Genomic DNA, 17,910 nt, shown 5'->3' with positions numbered 1-17,910 from the left:
AATTTTATTGTCAATGTATTGTGTGGATAACTATACAAATGAATATAATAGAATCGTTTATGTAACACAGAATAATTATACAACGACCACGGTCGAAATTATTTCAGTAGGTAAGAAAATTTAGAAAAACTGGCGTAAATAGCTTCTAAATGGCCAACACTAAATTGATCTTCAAGCGCGGATTCAGCCCTCAAAAAAGGTGGTGGACACGACACAGCACCCGATAATCGACCAAATACAAATCGGAGTATGAACTCGCTCAATGTCGATATAGTGCATTCCTACAAAGGAGTAAATGAGCAACACAGGTCCATTTGGCCTTGGGTCCCTATTACCCATCTTGTAATCCATTATATACCGAGATAGAACAAAAGTTTAAATGTAATAAATGTTCTCTATAAAAAATAAACAACTTTCGCTAGAAATATTTTTTCGTAAACATCACTGTTTACCCGTGAGAGCGGGTAATATCAGTTATGTGTGTGTGACATCACAGCCGTGTTATATATATATATATATATATATATATATATATATATATATATATAATATTGTCGCGGCTATTTCCGTGTGTCCTTGTAATTGAAAGAAATTTTGCAGTGAAAAATTTACTTTTGTTTAGAAAATAATGAATCATATATTGTCTATAATAATAAGTGCCACATTCCAAATCTCGATCCATTTAATGAAGATGTGAGGCCGTTCATGAGAAAGAGAGATTTTACACCATGCACGAAATATGATCCATTAACATATGTGGAAAAAATTGGGAATGAAAGTATATTACATATTGATAATAATATGCGAAAATCGTATGCACTTTATGGAAAATTAGTCTGTTGTTATTCAGTTGTTCACAGAGGAAAACAAGACGATAAATTTGCCGATGATTCTGTTTTGTAAGTATTTGTCTTTGAGAATTAATATTTTTGAATTATTTGTATAACTGATTAAATTTTCGAGACTTTTTGCACAAAATGTAAGCTTTACTAAACCGAATTAGTTTCATTTTTCTTCGGGGAACTCGGATTTACAAACTTTCTCCTACCCATAACTAATGGTAGGCTGTTCCAGTAGATAAAAATATAATCTCCAGATTCCTTTTTCCCAATTTCCTTTCTTTACAAAGGGTTCATTTGCAATTATTGGTAAATCATGGGTTTGTTTAATATTAAATCTTCCAATTGTTTTCAGAGTGGATAATTGTATAAATTTTGAAAAAAGTGCTGTGTTAAATTCAAGTATAGAATTTTTAATCGTCAAATGTGACCAGAAAACAAAACGGAAGAAAGAGAATGTCTACAGTAATGCACATACAATAGTTCCTATGAAAGAAGATGTACGACAAAGATTAGATAATTTTAAACAAAATGATAGCGCACAACCAATCAGCGTTATAATGATTGGAATTGATAGCATATCACGCCTTAACTTCTATCGTTCAATGCCAAAAACTGCAAATTATATTCGATCAAAAGGATGGTTTGAGTTACGTGGTTACAATAAAATTGATGACAATACATTCCCAAATGTTATGGGAATATTCACTGGTTATAATAATTCACAAGTACATAGCATATGTGATCCAGAATATCATGAATTAGATGAATGTCCTTTAATTTTATACAAATATCGCGATCATGGTTATGCAACTGCTTATGCTGAAGATTCAGTAAAAATGCATACATTTAATTATGGTAAAAGAGGTTTTAATAATCAGCCTACAGATCATTATATTCGACCATTATTCCTTGCATCTAATATATCGTTAAAAATCGTTGATGTTGACGGCTTAGACTTTTGTGTTGGTCCTGAAACAAGTGAAGAAATTGTGTTAAATTTTGCAAATCAATTCATTGATACCTACAAAAAAGATCCATATTTTGGATTTTTTTGGATGAACAGTTTCAGTCATAATGAATTAAACGAACCATCAATGCTGGATTTCCAAACTAAATTATGGTTTGATATGGTTGAAAATACTGGTTTATTTAATACGTCCATTGTGATATTCTTAAGTGATCATGGAATACGGTTTGGAGATTTTAGAGGAACTAATTCTGGATGGTTGGAAGAACGTTTACCATTTATATTTATATGGTTACCGGAATGGTTTCGTAATAAATTCCCTACAGCTGTTAAAAATTTAAAAATGAATGAAAATCGATTTACGACGCCGTATGATTTACATATAACTTTACAAGATATTTTAATAAAATCTGGACGTTTAAAAGAAATAACACCAAGTTTAGCGTGTCCGAAATGTCGAAGTTTATTTGATGAAATTCCATTTCATAGAGGTTGTGAAGACACGAACATTAACTTACATTGGTGTACTTGCAATGGTTTCAAAAAAATTAGTAAAGATACATCTGACATTAAAGAAGCTGCAAAAGTATTTGTAAATACAATACAAAATATTTTATCAAAAAATAATGAGACACGTTTACTGTGTCATCAACCTTCTTTAAAGCGAATCATGGATGCTCGTGAGTCACAATTAGTCACAGCTAACATCAAGTATTATTTAATATTAATTGAAATTAATCCTAGCGGTAAATTTGAAAGCACTATTGCAAAGACAACCGAATTGGATGGACAAAATACATTTGAATTGAAGGGTGATATCAGTCGTATAGATTGGTATGGCCATGAAAGTGATTGTGTTAATAAAGAATATTATAAGCTATTTTGTTTTTGTAAAAAAGTGCTAAAGAAAGTTTAGAGAACTTACTGGGCAATGAACAGAAACTTTTCTCAATCTTTACTGATTTTATTTTCACTAACCTATTCCCCCCACAGGCCTATCTATCTTGAAAATGGGCGCTCTGCCATATATATATATATATCCTATGAAACAAAACGCTCCGAAAGGGATACGTTCAGAGATACTGGCGCCTTTCTACACCAAAGATCAATTTTATATATATTTTTCGTTAATTATCCAAGCATTATCCTCGAATTATGTGTCAAAGTTCCGACAATTTTTGTTTGAAGCTACTTTTCATTAAGTTGATGGTTTCCGAGATATTGGCCAAAAATAGTTTTTTTTATATATACATAGCGTTAATTAACGCAAGCCCAACATTTCTGAGACTGCGCGTTAGTAGGGACTAGGTGCCAAAATCTTTTTTTAAGCTGTGACTTGCAACTGCGAAATAAAACAACAATTCTTTTTTTGTAACAAAAATGATAAAACTTTATTAAAATAAATTATAATATAAAGTATAAAATTAACATTCGTTTTTTTTAACAAAATTGATAAAACTTTATTAAAATAAATTATAGTATAAAATATGAAATTAACATAAGTTTAAAGGGAATCAAAAAAATGTTTTTTTTATTGAAATATCGGTGGATATTTTAATAATTTATACTTTCATATTGTACTTTTATACTGCCCATATAATATTGAAATATATTATTGGTAAAATGTAGTCCGTAAAGTTTGAAATCGATAGAAAATCAATAATAAATCGTCAAGGCAAACTTTTATCGTTGACAATAGAGCATACAAATATTCGGCTTAGAATTCGGGAACCGGTTGTATTTATTCTAGAGCTCTAAGGACAAATGTCATCTGAGGAATTAGAAAGAAATAGTGAGATGAAAGGATGGATTGGGGGAAGGATGAATTGTACGGAGGGAGGATACTGTGTAATGTGTGTATAATTCGAAGGTAGACAGCAAAGAGAAAAGTTTGTTGAATGTGCCAATGAAAATTTTGTGAATTATATATGGGGTGTTCTGTAATTGTCTGCAGAAAGTTTTACTTTCTGAATAAGCTGAGAAAAAAAAGAAGAAAATGTTCTTTTTCAAATTTGGATCTGCGGCCTTATTTACGAGATAATTTGCCTCGTTTAAGCAGTATTTTATTGGGTGAATTTTATTTTGATGAATGCATTTTTCATCTCACCTTATTCAGGAAGCGAAAGTTTTGCAGGCAATCATAAAACTATAATCTGAAAATTATTCGAAATAAGTATGAAACTTGGATGTTTACTAATAAACTTCGATAAGAATCAAACAGTAACTAACAAAATAGTATGTATATACTGATTTAAATGATATGTAATACTCAATGCGATAAAATTATATGTAAAATATTTAAACTAAGCATATTGTGTTTCTTTCATAGCTTAACTGATAACTCTATTATGGTAACTTTAGTTTATTTATAATTTGTGTAATAGAATTATCAGACGACTTACAGAATGATAAAAAAAATACAAGGTCTGTTTTTGCGCATAAAAAGCGCTTCCAAATGGACGTTTTTATCTTGTAATTCAACAGGGCTGTTGTTAGTTAATGTATTGCTTAGATTTTTTGTGTATTTATTATTTCATAAATGTAATAAATTGTAATCCTTACTGAATATTATTAATGCGAAAATAACTCTGTCTGCCTGTAATGCAATCACGTCTAAACTACTAAACCGATTAAAATGAAATTTGGTACAGAGATAGTCTAGAGCCAGAGAAAGGGTATAGGTTTAATGCGAAAAGGATATAAGGAGTTATGGGATGCAAGTTTAAAAAAATGTCGTCTTTTTGGAAGGCTTAGTACCCAATTTAGTCTTCGGAAAGAACATACTTACATTGTATTTTTTTTTATCATTTAGCAACAAACATAAACCATACTTGAATTCTTCAGTCTCATTTTTTTTAAAGTACAATCAAATGTAAAATTTTTCTACTTCTAAAAATTTCTTTGGCACTTAATGTTTTTGCTTTTTACAATAACAATATTTTTTATAATATGCATCGTTAATACAATGACTTTGAGAGCCGTACATATCGATACGACTGATATCACCTTTCAACTCAAATGATTTTTGACCATTGCTTTCAGTTGTCTCTGCAATGGTACCTTCAAATTTCCCGCTAGGATTTATTTCAATTGTTAATAAATAATACTTGATGTTAGCTGTGACTAATTGTGACTCACGAGCATCCATGATTCTCTTTAAAGAAGGTTGATGACACAGTAAACGTGTCTCATTATTTTTTGATAAAATATTTTGTATTGTATTCACAAATAATTTTCCGGCTTCCTTAATATCAGATGTATCTTTACTAACTTTTTTAAAACAGTAGCAAGTACACCAATGTAAGTTGATGTTCGCATCTTCACAACCTCTATGAAATGGAATTTCATCAAATAAACTTCGACATTTTGGACACGCTAAACTTGGTGTTATTTGTTTTAAACGTCCAGATTTTATTAAAATATCTTGTAAAGTTATATGTAAATCATACGGCGTCGTAAATCGATTTTCATTCATTTTTAAATTTTTAACAGCTGTAGGGAATTTTTTACGAAACCATTCAGGTAACCAAATAAATATAAATGGTAAGCGTTCTTCCAACCATCCAGAATTAGTTCCTCTAAAATCTCCAAACCGTATTCCATGATCACTTAAGAATATTACAATGGACGTATTAAATAAACCAGTATTTTCAACCATATCAAACCATAATTTTGTTTGAAAATCTAACATCGATGGTTCATTTAATTCGTTATGACTGAAACTATTCATCCAAAAAAATCCAAAATATGGATCTTTTTTGTATGTGTCGATGAATTGATTCGCAAAATTTAATACAATTTCTTCACTAGTTTCAGGCCCAACACAAAAGTCTAAGCCATTAATTCGTTTGATTTTTAATGATTTCTGAGTTGCAAGGAATAATGGTCGAATATAATGATCAGTAGGCTGATGATTGAAACCTTAAAATAAAAAAATCTTGAATGACATCACGACTTGGCATACAATTATTTTTTGTGTATGTAAGTTGTAATCAAGTAACCTGCTTCGTTCTATTAACAGTCAAACCCGTGTTTTGTTTAACATTTGTTTAAATTATAAACTAAATGTCTTGATAATTACCTGTTTTATGATAATTAAATGTATTTATTGTTTCTTCATCTTCAGCATAAGCAGTTGCATAACCATGATCACGATATTTATATAAAATTAAAGGACATTCATCTAATTTATTAGGTTTCTTGGGATTACATATAGTGTACGCTTGTGAATTATTATAACCAGTGAAAATACCCATAACATTTGGGAATGTATTGTCATCAATTTTATTGTAACCACGTAACTCAAACCATCCTTTGGATCGAATATAATTTGCAGTTTTTGGCATTGAACGATAGAAGTTAAGGCGTGATATGCTATCAATTCCAATCATTATAACGCTGATTGGTTGTGCGCTATCATTTTCTTTAAAGTTATCTAATCTTTGTCTTACATCTTCTTTCATAGGAACTATTGTATGTGCATTACTGTAGACATTCTCTTTTTTACGTTTTGTTTTCTGGTCACATTTGACGATTAAAAATTCAATACTTGAATTTAACACAGCACTTTTTTCAAAATTTATACAATTATCCACTCTGAAAACAAGTAATTTTAAAAGTTAATATTGAAAAGACGTTAAATAGTACAATAAAATTAAATATCTATAAAGAAGAAATTGTAAAATCTTCGAACCGAAAACTCGATTACTCAGGAGGCGGGTTAAGCCCCTTATTTGTGGGGTTTAAAAAATTGTCACAGTTCAGCTATACTAAAAAATATCTTAGTGTATTAAAAAGCACTAAATACGCACTTTTAGCTGAAATGATACTTACAAATAAGAATTATCAATAGGTTTTTTTGATTTAGCATTTTCTTTTCCTCTGCGAACAACTGAATAACAACAGACTAATTTTCCATAAAGTGCATACGATTTTCGCATATTATTATCAATATGTAATATACTTTCATTTCCAATTTTTTCCACATATGTTAATGGATCATATTTCGTGCATGGTGTAAAATCTCTCCTTTTCATGTACGGCCTCACATCTTCGTTAAATGGATCGAGATTTGGAATGTGGCACTTATTATTATAAACAACATATAATTCTTTATTTTCTGAAATTAAAAATTTTTTTTAAAAATTATTCAATACTGGCAATATTCAAATGTAGCTACATGGTGAAAAATTTTTTGTGGATATCACTATGTCAGTATCGGTGTGAACGCAATACTGTGTACTGTATTGAAGAACTTTTCTAACTATTCTAACTTCTAAACTATTTTTTCTGTTTTATACATGCTAGAAACATAGAATTTTCACCAATCGACCCGAAATAAAACCAAAATTATAGAAAAGTTCGTAGAATTTCACTCCCTACATCACAGCCTCCCGAAAATGCCAAAAATACTCTTACATCTATCCTTTTTCTTTTTTACACGCTAGAAAAATGCGATATTTTGTTTTGCCATGTACTGATTGTTTCTGTGACGCGAAGCCAAGACCGAAGCCGCCAAGGGAACTCCATTGCTAGCAATTTCAAGAGTCAATTTATACAATGATTTTATTTACAACAAAATAATGAGCTTGTATAAACATGAAATTTGTTTTTTTACACATTCCAACGTAAATATATTATTAAAAATATAGTTTGATGTTATTTTACGACTCCTTTTAAGACTAGCTATGCTGAAAAACCCTCATATATAAAAGTCAAGTGATTTCGTTACGACTAGAAGGAAGTTAACATAAATAAAGTTTCATACCTACTGAAATCGTATTAACAGATTCGATATCGTCTTTGGTCGTTGTATAAGTGTTCTGTGCAACAAACACAATTGTATTATATTCATTATTATATTTATGTATACAATACATTGATGATATTATTGTAATTGCAGCTAAAAATACAATGATCCGTGAGTATGGATGCCGTTGTGTTATATTTGAGTAATTCCAATGATGGTTCTTTAATGTCCCAACCATTGAACCCGATGTTGATGGACTCGTTACTGTATTGGAACTCAAAAGTGGTTCTAGTTGACTGTTGGATTTCATTTTCTATGCCATATATAACACCCATATTCTGTAATTAAAGAAAAGATTTCTATAATTATTAATTAATTTTTTAATATGTAATAATTTTATAAGCTAAGATCTGGAAAAATTATTGTAAAATTTCTAATAGTATTTTTTATGATTTCGTAATCCTAAAATATACATTTGCGAAATCGTTTCAAACAGTATTCAAGCGCATGATTTTCGAAAATGGACTTATCAAAATTGGGCCAACTTCTTCAGTTCCTTTATCAAGTTGCGTACGTTGTTGTAAAGGGAATTTGAACCGGGAATTTGTTGTAAATTACATTTGATATCAGATTATATACATAAAATAAAATTAGGTATTTATTCCATTTTTATTTTGTAGTCAATTTTTTTATTATTTCATAAAATTTTATTACGATATTATTAAAAGTAAAAATAATGTCTAAGTACTTAATATTTTTATTAGTTTTGCATTAAAATACTCCATAAATTATTATCATTGGTCAAAAATTTTAAAACTTTCTCTATATTTTGTTATGAACGAAAGTCGCTTTAATAAAATATATCTATCTATAAGAGTATATTTCGCGTTATTGGAAATCACTGTTGACGTCAAACAGTTAATATGATAGTCATAAGCAAGCCTAAAGCTTAAAAACAGACATTCGTGGTATATGGAATAACTAGACCCTTAGAAGAGTGTGAATTATTATGAAATACTACCAAATTAATTCGTACATTTGACAACCCTCTTTACCCTTTGAACAAGGTTATAGAATCTCCGCTATCTTCAAATTCAGTGGAAACCAATGCTTTTGACATCGTGACCCTTCGAAAACTTATTATCGTGGTAGTGAATACTTGGAAATCGTGAAATTCGAAAAAATTATCCTTTTTATTAGTTTTAAAATATAATCCTATTCTGGCCTATGGTAAGATGGTCTATTAAGCAATAAAAAATTAAATTTAAATTTTTATCGCTAGTTATTTCGTGCTGGAACCAGTATATAAATTAAATTTTACTGCATGGCTATACTTTAGTAGTTTATATAGCCTGGTACTTTTAATGTAACTCCCTAGGGATATATAGCGGAATTGGATTAATTTTAATAAAACAGATATTGATTAAACTTATGTAAAAATATTTAAATGCCACTAAAAAAAGCAAATGAATACGCAATTTAAGTTTAACATTGTATAAAATGAATAATAAATGAATATTTTGAAAGTTCTCTTTAATTAGGTTCGAATAGCTAATAGATATCGATTAAGGTTACTAATATACAGTGTGTCCACGAATAGAGTAATAATTTTACAAGTTACAGGCAGTTTTAAAAGAACTTTTCAAAAGAGAAACAAAAACTCCAGACAAAAAAAATAATCGTAAAAATTCGTGTAACGTCATAATGTTAATTAATAATTGTGTACAGTGTAATACTATTCAATTAACATTATTACGTCACAATGATAGTTTACGAACATTTTTTTTCTTCCGTTTAAAGATTATAAGCAAAAAAAAAAAAAAAAATCACCAACCGTTGTTTTTCTAATTATACAGCCCTGTAAAGTTGCAATTTCGTTTTATAGAAATGTTTTATAGAAAAAATTCATATTATCATTACGTTTAAATAATGCGGGGTTTTTCGCAATCGTTTGATTATTTGCAATTGCATGTTCTAATAAATATTACCAAATTAAAACATTAAAGCAGCTTGTATCATTTGTATCAATTTTGTTTTATTTCATTTATTTAAGGATGTACAAGCGCTAAGGCAATTTTGGATAAAAGTTTTGATTTTTTTTTTAATGATGTTTGAAAAATTTTAGGGGGGGTTGACCGATTATTTAAATAAATAAATGACTTCAAAAGTAAGCATATTACATTGTCTTACGGGAAAAAGGTAAATGGATGAAATGTTTTTTAAAACCTTCATAAATTAGTGAAAACAAAAAAAATACCGTTGTGCCCGACTATTTAAGGATGTATGAGAAAGATAGTAAGGACATAAATTAAATATATATTTAATTATTTAGCTCTCGATATTTTGATAACCAAGGCGGATATCAAAAAATTTTATTCTTATATTTCGTCGACATTCATGAAGTTATAAAAATATTCATCAATAAAGTTGATAATAAGGTAAAAATAATTTCAACCACAAGTCTAAACTTGCCTTGGCGCTAGTACTACCTTAAAAGATATGATAACAATATTTTTACAGATACATATATGTTACAAAAAAAAAATCCTGTGGGTGTTTGTACTTCCGCTTATTATTATTGTTTGATACAACTTAAATACGTTTCGTTTTGTCGTTCTTATAAATAAATACACTAAGAGCCACACAAAACACTTTGTAAATATATATAAATAAACTAGATGCTCGGACACGCGTTACTGTGGTTCAGACTACCACGCTATAACTTTCATTTCCTAAGTCCACATAATTCCTTCAATTTTCCTGCCCTCATAATTTCATGGACTTTAATTTTTTGGGTGCGGAATAGTGCGGAAAAGTGACGGTAAAAAATGACGGATTTATGTCATCCCCCTGTCTCCTCCCTTTAGTCGGGGTGGAATGGGATCTTATCTAAAATCTATCCTATATTTTAAGTTGGAATTTGATGAAAATCGGTTTATTTGTTTCTTAATTGATTCCGATCAAACATGTGGCACGAGATTTTTATACATACTGTGTATCATTTTAATCTATTATGGCTAAAAGCTCGTTTTGTAGTTAACCAATCAAAAAAATTAACAAAACAAAAGTTACAGAGCTCCTGTTTGATCTTGAAGAATTTTCATTCCTCCCTAGAATGAACTGATATACATATACTTTTCCGTTTTCGAAATTTAAAGGTGGAAACTTTTAAAAGAAATCATTCTGTACATTTAATATATTATATTTAAAGTATGAATTTTAACAACAGATGTTTTGAAATGCAAATATTTATTATTAATTATTAATATTAATAATATCCACCCACTATTGATTTTCTTTTAATTAGATTCTATTATGAAAAAGAGAAGACAGTTGGCTGAAACACTGATAAAAAATCACTTTTTAATGTTAAGAGGTAAAACTTTTTACGTGGTGGTTATTTCAGGGGATACAACCATGGTTTTTTGCGTTTCACGGTTTCATCATTCATCTACGAGGCTAATACTTGTGCAGTGGTTGTACCAACCATTAAAAGCTACAATTTGAGCCTAGATGTCCTGCGAGTTGTAAGGCGCAGAAAATCAATGGCTATAAAAGCGTGTTCTCTTAATGAGAAGTTTCCAACGGATTTTCCTTTTTGATTTTTCATAGTGTTTTTCAGAATTGATTTAGGATATTTTGGCATAAGTATTTTCGAACTTTAAATATCTCTGAAACTATTTTTTTAGAGAAAATATGCAAGAAATATTCTTTATTCTTGGGAAAAAATTTTCCGACCACTTCTCCAACCTGACAACAAGCATTTAGAGGTTAAATTCAAGGTGGACAAAATTAAATTTGTTTATGATTGTTTATGATTGTCTAAATATAAAATTTAATTACCTTAATTATTGTATTGTATTTTACTTTTATACAAATATAATCGGACAGCCACGGTAATAAACCTTTCATATCGTTTCGTATCGCTGGTTCGCTGACAAGTTGAATAATTAATTTTTGATGTTTGATAGAATTTATTGTATTTTAGATATATTCGAATCACTACATATTATAAAACAAAGTCGCTTTTTCTATCCCTATATCCCTATGTCCCTATGTACGCTTAAATCTTTGAAACTACGCAACGGATTTTGATGCGGTTTTTTTTAATAGATAGAGTGATTCAAGAGGAAGGTTTTTATGTATCATATATCCATATTATAAAAGAGTAAGGGGTTGAAAGGGATATGCTTCAAAAACTAAAAAAGTTGCGCATCGATTAAGCTCAAATATTGACACGATATACAACCAGCTTCAAAGATCTATTGTTTTTATCTACTTTTAACCTTCGGAGGGTAGAAAGGTGTAGCGAGAAAGTGGGAAGGAATTATCGAATATTTACAAATATACCTAAGTGGGGTATCAAATAAAAGAGCATGACGTGTACATTACAAAACTGTTATCCCACGCAAGGAAATGTGGAGGGAGGGGTGCAAGTGGGGATGTTGCCCAGCAAAGCGGGTAGTTCACAGCTAGTACATTGATATTAGAATCTACGCTATTAAATAAAAGAACGAGAGGTGTCAAGGGGTATCTGGTAGGAACTATACCCCTTTCGTATTTTTGTACTATATTAATGTAGCGCTTACATTTTTATTTACAAAATCTACTTTTCTTTTTTCTACTTTTAGTTTTTACTTTATGAAATAATTGTAATATTAGTTTAAAAAAGACATACTTTTGATTTAGTAGTCAATCCAATATGTGCATACATTACCTACATTTAGTTTGATCATGATAATTGTTATGATATAACATTAAATTTCCTTTCACTTACTTTAAATTATCTCTATTAACTTTAACTTCGGATTACTCATTTTCACAACTCAATGATTGCAACGAATGTTCATTTGGGTATTTCGTGGGGAAAAAAATGGTACCACGGCGAGCGTTCAGATCGAACAGTTCTGTGTATTCAGTAGTAATGGCCTATATTCAGTTGGCTGATAAGTCCCCGGTCTGACACATATATGGCGTCGCTAGTATTAAATGCATATTATTTTTATATAGTACCAACCTTCAAATGATTCGTGTCAAAATTTGACGTCTGTAAGTCAATTAGTTTGTGAGATAGAGCGTCTTTTGTGAAGCAACTTGTGTTATTGTGAAAAAAATGGAAAAAAAGGAATTTCGTGTTTTGATAAAATACTGTTTTCTGAAGGGAAAAAATACAGAGTCCGGAAACTCATTATCAAGCCAAGTTTTTGCTTCCACTGTATTTTTTCCCTTCAGAAAACAGTATTTTATCAAAACACGAAATTCCTTTTTTTCCATTTTTTTCACAATAACACAAGTTGCTTCACAAAAGACGCTCTATCTCACAAACTAATTGACTTACAGACGTCAAATTTTGACACGAATCATTTGAAGGTTGGTACTATATAAAAATAATATGCATTTAATACTAGCGACGCCATATATGTGTCAGACCGGGGACTTATCAGCCAACCTATTATGTATGTAAATCTCAAATTTTCTGTATGTCGCCGGCAACATAGCTACTTGCTATAGACACTATAAACACTTGAATCAACATAATATAAGGCCCATTAAATTTACACTTAAAATATGTAAAACAATTTGTTGTAACAATTATAAATAATGTATGCATAAAAGTGAAACTTCTTCTAAACAAAACTTAATAAACCATAAACTATAATGTTTGTGGCTATTATATAATTTATGTTCCTTTAAAACAACAACAATTTTATGACCTTAAACAATACAACAACTTCTTAAACTAGTTCGACCCGGGCGGAATATCGCTCCAGTAGCTACAGGGTTGTCGTTTTTAAATCGTATAATTGGTTATTCAACAGAATTTTCGTACCATTAGTTAATAATAGTTATCAAACAAATAATTCAGTATTGAATGCGGGAAAACTTTTTATATTTTTATTATTAAAAAAAAAAGTAGATAATGAGAAATAACTCTTTTATTATATTGTTTATAATAAAATAATGTAAATAAATTTACAACTAATAGATAGGTAGTATTGATTTGTTGTAAATCTATTGAAAGATATCATATTTTGATGTAATAAATTACATAAATATTTACATATGATCTTATTAATAACAATGTACTTAATGTACTTTTCATAATTGAATGTTGAATAAAAACAACTAAAAACAAACAATTGACTGAGTTAATTGTTGAAATACCATGTATAGTCAGTGTTGATTTCTTTATCACATTATACATACAAACATGTGACACATACATAACTGATAATCAAGTATAGTAGATATTATAAAATTTCCGCCTAATTGGCGTCCTCACGGGTAAACAGTGATGTTTACGGAAAAATGTTTCAAACAAAAGTTGTTTAATTTTTGATAAGGAACATTTTTTATATTTAAACTTTTGTTCTATCTCTAACGGTTTACAAGATGGGTCCTACGGATACAAGACCCAATTGACCTATGATGCTCATTTACGAACTTGACCTCAATTTTTACGTCCTGAGTACGCTGTAAAAATTTCAGCTCGATATATTTTTTCGTTTTTGAGTTATCGTGTCCACAGACGGACGGACGGACAACCGGAAATGGACTAATTAGGTGATTTAGGAACATCTATGACAATATTTTTTTCCTAGCATCATTATTTTTAAGCGTTACAAACTTGGGACTAAACTTAATATACTATGTATATTTCATATATACATGGTATAAAAAAAAATTTAATGAGCAGCAGGTCTACATCACTAAGGTTATAGTTACTCCTCTTAGAATGCTTCTTGTTAGTCAATACTTGCAATATATCAATGCAATATGAATTATCAATATTTCTAAGCGTTACAAACTTGGGACTGAAATTATTATACCTTGTATGTATGAAATATACAAATTGTCGGAAAATATTTACGAATATGAAGTTTAAAATGTTAAACATGCAAAGAAATTATTTTTTCAAAACAAAATGCGGTTGAAGAAGTTTATACCAAAGTGGTGACATTTTAAAAATTGTACAAATTATTTAAAAAAAATAGTTTTAAATGACAAAACAAATTAGGTATTCTAATTTGTCCGAGCGCGGAGAATATAGTTTTGTAATTATAACATAAATGCCATGAATTCATACAATTACAAACAAAAAAAGAAGAGTAATTAAAGTTAAATGAAAGTTAATTAACACTTTTTATCTAATCTTATGTGAATAATTTATTCAAATTTAAATTTTCTTGGTAAAGTTTTATAATATTCGTGAATATAAATATGAAGAAATATATTTATTTCCGGTTAAAATGTATACAGGGTGAAAGTGTAAAAGTTCTAGAATTCGATGGGGAACATCATGTTCTGACATCAGATTGAATCTAGTTCTCTGGGTTGCATTGATAGTCATTTTAGATGCTAAAAGGTAAGAAATAAAATAACACTTTAAATAAGAGAGTTGATTCTCATAAAAAGACCAACATTTTTTCGAAATCTTTAGCTTTCGAAGGAAACGTGACCTAAAAATCTGTCCATTATTGCATTTAATTGTGAGAAAATGCACTATTTCTAAGAAATAAATTTTAAACAAAAGTTATCATGGACCATAAAGATCATTCGTCTATGTTAATAACTTTAAGCCCAGGTAAATTTTCAAGATTATTTGAAGATCTAGGTCCAATGGCCTTGATAGAATTTCAAGTCAAAGTAATGGACACAGGTAAATGTCCTCTATTGCTCTTGACAACTTTTGGCTAAAGAATTATTCTCCAGCTAAAGTTTTTTTTTTCCGGAAGAAACGATGGAGAATTTCGAGAGAGTCGGGAAAGACTACACGATTTCGGGAGTCTCCCGATTAAATCTGGAAAGTTGGTAACGCTATGTAAGTGATACAGTCTTAAAAGAATCTCTTTTACTTTTACTTGTATACTAACAAATGCTAGACTGCGGAAAATTCGATCTTCCAATAATCGTTAATTTTGATAATATCAAATTTTCACTAGGGTTTTTTTTTCCAATCTATCTCAAAAACGGAGAGTTTTATGAAAAAATTTCAGAAGATAAAAAATGCTTAAAATAGCCCAAAATATAAATAAATAAGGTCCAATGACTATTTTGTCCACTTTCATAATTTTTCACCAGAATTGGCTTAGAGGAACTAGCAGGTTTTCTAATATACGAATATTTTGAACCTGGTCCCATAAAAAATAATTTTGTTCCATAAAATTGCAATCTTAAATTCTTCATTTCCTATACAGTATTTCTTTCATGGGTAAAATTATGCCACACATTTCCTTAATATTAAGCAGTCATATCAAACATTTTAGTGGTTAATGACATGATGTTATTTTTATATATATTTTTTTTTATTATCATCAAAAGTTTCTTATCATTTAATGTACGTGTAAAATTACAATCTGCTGCATGTTTTTTATAATTCAAAACATAATTTTTTTATTTTAATATAATATATTTTTTTAATATATGAATGAAAGACAAAATTTCGCGAGTAGTAGAATTTCATCACTAAGATCTTTTCACTAAGACCCCAACAAATTTTTCGAGTACAGAACCCTGGCACTTAAATTAATATATCTACATTAAGTAATGTTATTTTTTTTTTGCATAATAAATAGCGTAAATTTGATTTAGTGCTAATTTTGTTTGCAAATATTAAAATAATATAATCTAATATTTTTTTGTCAAGTACAAACTTATTAACTTAATTGTTTGCTTAAAATGATTAAAATGATTTATGTGATTTATCAAACTAATAAACTACTTTGAGTTTAAAACCTTGAAAGTGAAAATAAAATATATTCATTTAACATTTAACTAATTAGAAATATTTAATTTAGATTCAATGAATACAAAAATATAAATATAGTGTAGCCAATAATACATTTTACCAAATTTCCATCCCCCAGCTTCAATTGGTCACACTGCTCCAATTGATTACACAAATTGTGATCCAATTTTTATTTATGCAAATTGCATATTTTTAATTTTTTATATTTATTTTTTGACATTCTATAACGAATCGAATACAGAAAACCGCATTCAAATCTGTCTTACTGTTCAAATATTTCGCTATTTGACTGTTTTTAACCCCCAAAACTAAAAAAGGGGGTGTTATAAGTTTCACCGCTATGTGCGAATGTCTGTCTGTCTGTAGAATCGTAGTGCCTAAACGGAGGAACCGATTTGGATTGTTTTTGTTTTTTTTAATGGCGAGTGTTTTTAGCTATGTTTCAAGTTCGAGTTTAGGATTCCGTACGCGAAAAACCCAAAAAATTGGTGATGATAATCAAAATCTTTTCAGTTTGGAAAAAGGAAATTTAATGGAGATTGTTCTTAGATATTGTTTCAAGTGCGAGTTTAGACATCAATGTTTGCGGGCTTGATTTATACCTCTGCAATATCTGTTACCAAAAAAAAAACACACTCTTAACTCTAAACACAAACGTTTCGTAGCGCTATAGTAGCGCAGAGCTAACGCGAATTTTGTAATTTAGATGGAAGCTGCAGTTTTCTAAATGCAGTATTTGTAGTACCTACGTTCTTACATCACATGGACTAAAAAAAACTAAATATGTAAAACTGACAACACTTACCTTTTAAAACAAAATATTATCAATAAATTTTATAATAATTCCATAATATTTATAATAACAATATTAAAACATAAATTGAATTTATATTTTATTTAATAATATTTAATTTAATTTATTGTTTATACTGATTATTTTTTTAAAATAATTTGTACGTGATTAAAACAATTAAATAATTAATAATAATTATTAATTTATTAAATATTAATGTATATATATATATATATATTATATGTAAATAAAGATGATCTTTGGTGGTAGTATTAGTAGTAGTAAGGACACGCCACGCCGTTAAATAAACGACGGAGCTTGCACAACTATTATTTATTAAATAACGAACAGTAACAGCTTGAAAATAACCGTTTATAGGCACCAACAGTGACAATAGTTAGCATAATTCTGTTATATTTTAATATTTTTTTTACACTTTTAATTAAACAACAATATTTTATTATTATTATTATTATTAAACAACAAAAATATAACAAATATTTTTAGATGATCAACACATCATTCATTACCCGGACAATGTTGAATGATTTTCCGCATAAAACGGTAGATAGATATATACCATCATACTAACTAACTAACATATACTTATTATGCACCATATTATTCTAATATTATTATACTTTATACTTGTACATATAATACTGCACACTCCGGTGACTGGAACTATACAGCTCCGGCTATTGATGTTTGGTGAGATTGCGCAAGCTTTAATTTTCCTTTATTCTTCTGTGTGCTTCCATTCGCAATATATTTTACAGTGTGTTCATAAATAGAGGTAACTATACTCGT

The 17,910-nt window shown here is 29.0% G+C and overlaps 2 protein-coding genes across 3 annotated transcripts; one reads left to right on the top strand and one right to left on the bottom strand.

The window, feature by feature from the left end:
* Nucleotides 1-867: 867 nt before the first annotated feature.
* Nucleotides 868-2,725, top strand: LOC123296357. Its single transcript, XM_044877819.1, has 2 exons — nucleotides 868-899; nucleotides 1,195-2,725. Exon 2 carries the CDS (start codon nucleotides 1,328-1,330, stop codon nucleotides 2,723-2,725), a length of 1,398 nt encoding a protein of 465 aa, XP_044733754.1. The 5' UTR covers nucleotides 868-899; nucleotides 1,195-1,327.
* A 637-nt stretch (nucleotides 2,726-3,362) lies between these two features.
* Nucleotides 3,363-17,696, bottom strand: LOC123294835. Of its 2 annotated transcripts, none has more exons than XM_044876007.1 (5): nucleotides 17,631-17,696; nucleotides 7,577-7,896; nucleotides 6,643-6,928; nucleotides 5,891-6,405; nucleotides 3,363-5,730 (listed from the first exon to the last, which is right to left on the bottom strand). In XM_044876007.1, exons 2-5 carry the CDS (start codon nucleotides 7,866-7,868, stop codon nucleotides 4,718-4,720), a joined length of 2,106 nt encoding a protein of 701 aa, XP_044731942.1. In that variant the 5' UTR covers nucleotides 7,869-7,896; nucleotides 17,631-17,696; the 3' UTR covers nucleotides 3,363-4,717. The 2 variants fall into 2 exon arrangements, with proteins under 2 accessions (XP_044731942.1, XP_044731943.1); XM_044876008.1 differs by lacking the exon at nucleotides 17,631-17,696 and adding an exon at nucleotides 17,113-17,136.
* Between the last annotated feature and the right edge of the window lie 214 nt (nucleotides 17,697-17,910).

This window comes from Chrysoperla carnea, chromosome 3 (assembly GCF_905475395.1).
Source record: "Chrysoperla carnea chromosome 3, inChrCarn1.1, whole genome shotgun sequence".
Lineage (NCBI taxonomy): Eukaryota > Metazoa > Arthropoda > Insecta > Neuroptera > Chrysopidae > Chrysoperla > Chrysoperla carnea.
Note: the sequence above shows the minus strand (reverse complement) of the source record. Positions and strands in the feature narration are given on the sequence as shown.